Source organism: Coenobita brevimanus, chromosome 14, assembly GCF_032717465.1.
Source record: "Coenobita brevimanus isolate Jiangsu-jjx chromosome 14, ASM3271746v2, whole genome shotgun sequence".
Taxonomy (NCBI): domain Eukaryota; kingdom Metazoa; phylum Arthropoda; class Malacostraca; order Decapoda; family Coenobitidae; genus Coenobita; species Coenobita brevimanus.
The window spans coordinates 39,990,936-39,997,187 of record NC_136967.1 but is presented as its reverse complement, the minus strand read 5'-3'; the positions used below and the strand labels follow the sequence as shown (position 1 = coordinate 39,997,187).

The window sequence follows — 6,252 nt, the reverse complement described above, 5'->3', positions numbered from 1 at the left end:
TATTCTGCCTTATTCTCCATACTTTGCAAGAGCGACAACAGCAGCCGTGGAAAGTGGACCTTCGGCAGAGTAGCGTAAAACTTTCCGTCAGCCTGCTTCCACTCTGGTAACACCTTCCGCCACGCACCTTCATTGGCCCATACACAGCCACGTCCAGGGGCTGAAAGAGGTGTGTGCTATTTGGTGGCAAAAAGAGCATGCAAATCCGGTTCTGTTCACAGATTTCGATGACGTCAGCAGAAAGATGCAAAGTAAGATTGTCGCCAATAATGACTCTTGGAAAATCATTTGACAGGTGCTGGAAATAAGGCACAGCCATCCTCTGAAGTCAGTCCTTGAAGCAGTCAACATCGAACCACCCAGACTCTGTCCTGTTATACCTCGTGCCAACAGGCCCACCCAGCACCCATGAGTCCAGCAAGCATTCCGCTTTATAAACAACATATGGAGGCAGGAAATGTCCATTTGCCGCACAAGCAAACGTGAGCGAAACGGCAAACTTGGACGTGTTCATTATTCTCTCTGTGTACTTAACCCCCTTCCTAAAGATCATTAGCTTTGCCTTCGGATCATCTGTCAAATTGGTTTCATCATAGTTCACGACATTCTCGGGTGGAATATCTTTCAGTGTATCATCTAAATTGTCAAAAAACTTCTTCACAGCTTCCATCGACACTCCTGCTTTTTTTCTACTTATATTTTGACACATACGTGTGGACAACAGATCTCTATGTCTAGCTAGAAAAGATCGGACCCACTCTTGACCAGGCATATTGTTCTTGAAATACGGACAACTTCGGCCTGCCTTATCTAAGAAGCTTTTCACAAAGAACCGTAAGTCCATATGGTCAAAAGCATAACCATAATCACCGAAGGTGGCTAGATTCTGGGCAATGGACAACTCTTCCTCCAGAAGCAAGGCTGGTTTACGCCCTGTTTCTGATGTGTGCTGCACTCTGGATACATGATCACACAGGGTCCTGTGAGGGATGTGTAGAAGTCGTGAGACCCTCTTGCAGGGTTCTCCTGCTTTTACACGCCTGATAGCCTCCAGCAGGTCCTCTGGGGAGTAATGGCACCTCTGCATGGGATCCGTTTTTCTCATGTAGTGTCACACCATCTCCACAAACATGAGAAATAAATTGCATTGACAGATAGATATTATAGTATTTGGGCTGTTTCTGTTTTGTTATGCTCTAAAGATTGAAAATGTAGGCTATCATGCATGAACCAATTCATTTAGGTAGTAATTTGTAGGCAATAAGTGACAAAACCAGCAAGTGCGCATTTACCCCATGAAAAGTTGCGCAATTACCCCACCATTCATTCATGACTCACTACTCACTAATGCTTAGACCTAGCAACTTATAATTATAGCATAATCGACCTTAGGATATACATAATTAATGAGCCCAAATAGAGTACCCTAGGAATATTTATTGTTAGGTAACTTACCCTTAGCATTCCAATGTGTGGTTTCGTCCAAAATTTCCGTCGATGCCTCGTCCTCCCTGTACAAAGCTGTGGTGGTCACTGTTGTTGATAAAATGGTTGGGTAACACTTGTTAAAGTTGAATCAAAGACCCTGCTCCATATTCAAACTGTGAAAAATTAAGAATATAAAAAATCAAAACCTGTTTTTGACCATTCTAAAAAATGAGTCACTGAGGTGTGCACTTACCTCGATCAGTGCACAATTAGCCCACCTTACGGTATATACTGTTGATATAGATATATATTAGGGTGGCCCAAGACTGTACGCATTTTTTTCCAGATTTATTATTCTCCACAAGGCTACTTCTGTTCCACATCATTAAGGAGCTTTCATGCAAATAATCAAGAAAATCGGCTCATATTTAGAAGTCACTTCCTGGAGGAAAAATATGCGATCCTGATATTATGATTGATCACAGATGTCTAATCGTCTAATGAATATGTGGCTTTTAATTGCCTGTAACTACCTTAAAACTGTGACAACTATCGAACTAAGCATTGAATAAAGCTTGAGCAGTAGTCGGTAGCCATACTTATTGTAACATGCATATATCACTGCTGCGTGCTGCAGCCCTCTGTTGGAAACTTCGACGCAGCCAGAGAAGCACCACGTCCACGCCAAAACACATGCTGGGTGGCTCATCGATGACTCAGTGGCCACTCATTCACTCAGTGATTAACTATTTCTCCATACAATAGGACATTCACTGGTGTGCTCTTGATGACTAGCGTGTAGTGATATTGAGCAGTGAATTACTGTGATGTGGCAAGTAAAGTGTATATCACTATTATAACTACCAATAATGACAATTATCAAAAAGTTACTTTGATATATTAGGTTTTTACGCTCCACATACCAGGCATTTGTTAATGAATAACTGAAGGAATATTTGATAATGGAATATTTCTAATACCAAACACAGTGTTTAATAATCACTGTATCCAGCACATGATCATAAGTCTCCAGATATGCGGAGCAAATTGAAGCTAATATATCAGGAAAATGTTCTGATGAGTATTATTATCGATAGTTATAATAACGCCTTGCTTATCACTGTGTTCCATTCACAGGTCTTGCCAATGACAAGAAACAGTCCAAAAGTATGGCTTCTGGGCAAGCCCGTGAAAGATGTATTGGGTGCTCGCCTGCCAACTAATGCCGATGTCCTCAGGAACTTCATGTTTCACCATCAGAACAGTCTTACAATCAGTCACAGTGTTAAGAGTACCATTGAGAAGGTAATGATGATCTGTGATAAAGCACGCATCCCAACCCAAAGAGTAGACTTGGGTATTTACAAGTTCCAGAAGCTTCACAAAGAGTCCTGTGTGTTGAAAAGCAACAGATCGGTACCGAAACAAAGAGCAAAAATTCAAGAAAAAACTCACAAAACTGTTTGACATTTCTTGAAAGGACGCTTTGCTTCTTATGATAGACAAAGAGGATTAGCAGTTCCTGCGATTACAGCATGAGAATTCCTTCAGCGGGAGTATGTTTGCGGTGGACAGAATCTTGGCAAACTAGGAGGCTCATAAGTGACATAGAAATGATCAAGCCAATGCTTGAAAAGGAAAATGCAAGTTCATTGCACAGCAGATGGAAATGACTGTACCATGCAGTTCTATTGACCTTGAAGGCTGTAGCACTTCCTCATCAGCAGAGCCTGCGGATGAACCTCAAGGGCCATTTATGTCCAAACAAATTAGATAACAAAGTAAAGCAAAGAAAACCGTTGTAAAAAAGGAAGTACTGTAGCTGCTGCACATGATTGTCTCAAACTGCCTAATCATTCAGCCATGTTCGTCGTGGGCACTGTTGCACAAATGCTTGGCCAAAACCAGGAGTCTGTAGTACTCAGCAAGCACGAGCTACCACTCGCAAAAAAGAAGCAACTGATTGATGGGCTGCTTTCATGCCAGACATGCCACTTCTCCTACACTGGGATGGTAAATTGCTCCCAGATATCGCTTGGAAACAGTGAACCCGCAGTGGACCAAGTTGCCATTTTGGTGACTGGTAGTGAGACAGAGCAACTTCTCGGGGTTCCCAAGATAAACCGCACCACTGGGAAAGGGCAGTGCAATTATGTCTCAAAACAATGGATGAATGGAATCTAAAACCAACGATTCAGGGGCTTGTTTTTGATACAATAGCAGCTAACACAGGCCTGAAGATGGGAGCATGCATTCCAATCGAAAAAGCTTTGGATAGAACTCATCTGGATCACCTGCTGTCATCATGTGTCTGAGTTGATGCTGTCTGTTGTCTTCAATGTTATTCTAGGGCCAAGCAGTGGACCTGAAGTGGAAATCTGCAACGCTTCCAAAAACTTTGGCCAGGTATTGATAAAACTGATTTGTATTCTGCAGAAGACGAGTTGTTTGTTGGGATGATCTACACGAAGAAATGATTTTGTTCTGCACTGATGCCATGAACAGCCAGCTCCCAAGAGATGATTATTGAGAGTTATGTCAGCTCTCTTGTATAGTATGTTCTTGAGATATTCTCCAGGTGATAAGCAGACAGTTCGTGCTCCAGGCACTGTACACAATGCGCGCTGGATGGCAGAAGCGATATACTCACTGAAGATTTTTCTATTCAGGAAGCAAATGAATTTGATGGCAAGGGAGACGGCTGACATAACAAGAGTAAGTCTGTCTCTCACGTTATACAGTCGCTATTGGCATGAATCACCACATCCAGAGAAGGCCCCCTTCATTGACAAGAAGCTGATTTCTCTGCTCCATGAGTACCCCAATCGCGCCTTAGAGGAGGCAGCTGCCAAGTCATTGTGCCACCATTTGTGGTACTTCTCTGAGCATCTGGCGCCACTCACCTTTTTTTTTTAAACATCGTGCTGAAGACGCCACTAAAGCAGCTATAATGGAAAACATTAACCATTCACCTCATCAGAAACTGGCACGACATTTTGATCGTGATGCATTCGACCACTGTGCTTCACTGGTAACTTACATCACCAGACGGTCAGTGAAATTCATCAACCTACTCTCTGTGACAGGACATGATTATGCCAGGGCATTCATGGCGAAATCACCCAACCTTTGGCTGACAGACCCCAGGTATACGTCACTTCTGGCCAAGTGCAAGCATTTGAAGGTTGTCAACAACTGTGCCAAGAGAGGTGTAGCTCTCATCCAGTCATACAACGATGTCCTGATGAAAGACGAGACTCAAAAGCAGGACATACTGCAGCTCATCACTGACCACTGGAAAAGACTGCCAGTTCTGACGAAACCTGATTTTGATGAAGTGATGCATTTTTCCTATACTCAGTGTTTTTAGTGTGTTCTTTAGCACTCAAATAATGAATGTCTATGTTTGGAAACGTTGAAAATACATATTTCGTTTTTTGTTGAAAATCCATCGATGTTGTATTTTCAGGTCAATTTTTTTTTTTTTTAATTACAGCATGGGGCGTGACATATAAAAATTTTGCATTTCATAAAATTTCTCACATAGTGCCTTCAGTGATGATAAGGAACATATATAGCCTCGTGGAAGTGAACAGTTTCTACTTTGTTTTCTTGTGGGAGGGGGGCACCCTAATATATATATATATATATATATATATATATATATATATATATATATATATATATATATATATATATATATATATATATATATATGTGTGTGTGTGTGTGTGTGTGTGTGTGTGTGTGTGTGTGTGTGTGTGTCCTTTTTCTGCTACACTTGCAGCATCTTGGAGTTCAGCCAGTCAGCCTCTTGCTTCATTAGTTATCCCTGATTCTTACTGCATGTCCTGTCCACCTCCTTTTCTGTTCTTTTCTAACTTCAATAATGTGTTTTATTTAAGTAAACTCTCTCACCCAAGTTGATCTCCTGTCTCTCAAAGATATTCCTAACACTGACCTTTCCATTGCTCTTTGAGAACTCATTAGGCTAGTTGGTTTTCCATCCCTTTTTTCATTTTCCTAGTTCCACAACCGTATGTAATAGCTGGGTTTATACCGTACATTCGTTATATACTTTTCGTTTCATACATACTGGCAAGTCCCTTTTCATGATATTCCTATGTTTACCTAAAGTTTTGCTTCCAATCGAAATGCTTCTTTTTATTTCACTATCTTGGTCTTTAAATATATACTTTTTTTATTTGACCCAAATTAATGTACTCCTCAACTGCTTTAAGATTTTTTTTTTATGACGCTCTTTAATGTATTTCGATTAAACACTAGTTTTAGCCTAGTTCATCTATAGTCCTACGTTGAGATTTTTCTGTTCAGGTCATTTAACTTTTGTTGCAAAGCCTCTGTTGTTTCTGAAATTTGCTCTTTGTCTACTGCAAATCTTACTGTAAATTTTCTCCATCTCTGTTGACTTCTACAGTATGTTCTCCCAATCAATCTTTTTGAAAATGTCTTCAAGGTATGCTGTTGATATTTCTTTGTTTTGTGAAATTGTATCTCCCTGACGCACGCCTTTCTCGGTCTTGATTTTTTCCGAGGATTTATCAAACTTAACTTTAGCAGTTCCCTCTTTATATATATTTTCAAGCATTTATACACTATTGTCGCTCACTCCTTGTTCCCATAATAAATTTATGATTGCTATGTGTTCCACTGAGTCGAAAGTTTGTTTATATTCCACTTAAGCACAATTATTGTTTTTTATATTCTGTATTGCTTTTTTTAGTTAACTTGTGGTCCAGTATCTGCTCTGTAATCCTGCTTACTGACGAGGTTGGGTTTCTTCCAGCTTTGTAGTTATTCTGT

The 6,252-nt window shown here is 40.5% G+C and overlaps 1 protein-coding gene across 1 annotated transcript; it reads right to left on the bottom strand.

The window, feature by feature from the left end:
• Positions 1 to 328: 328 nt before the first annotated feature.
• LOC145390372 (uncharacterized) lies at positions 329 to 1,105 on the bottom strand. The gene has a single exon (XM_080265319.1). The coding sequence runs from the start codon at positions 1,103 to 1,105 to the stop codon at positions 329 to 331; it is 777 nt and encodes a 258-aa protein (XP_080121445.1).
• Positions 1,106 to 6,252: the final 5,147 nt, after the last annotated feature.

What these genes read in the sequence shown, in the direction of transcription:
- LOC145390372 (XM_080265319.1), bottom strand. Translation starts at nt 1,105, where the DNA reads ATGAGAAAAACGGATCCCATGCAGAGGTGCCATTACTCCCCAGAGGAC.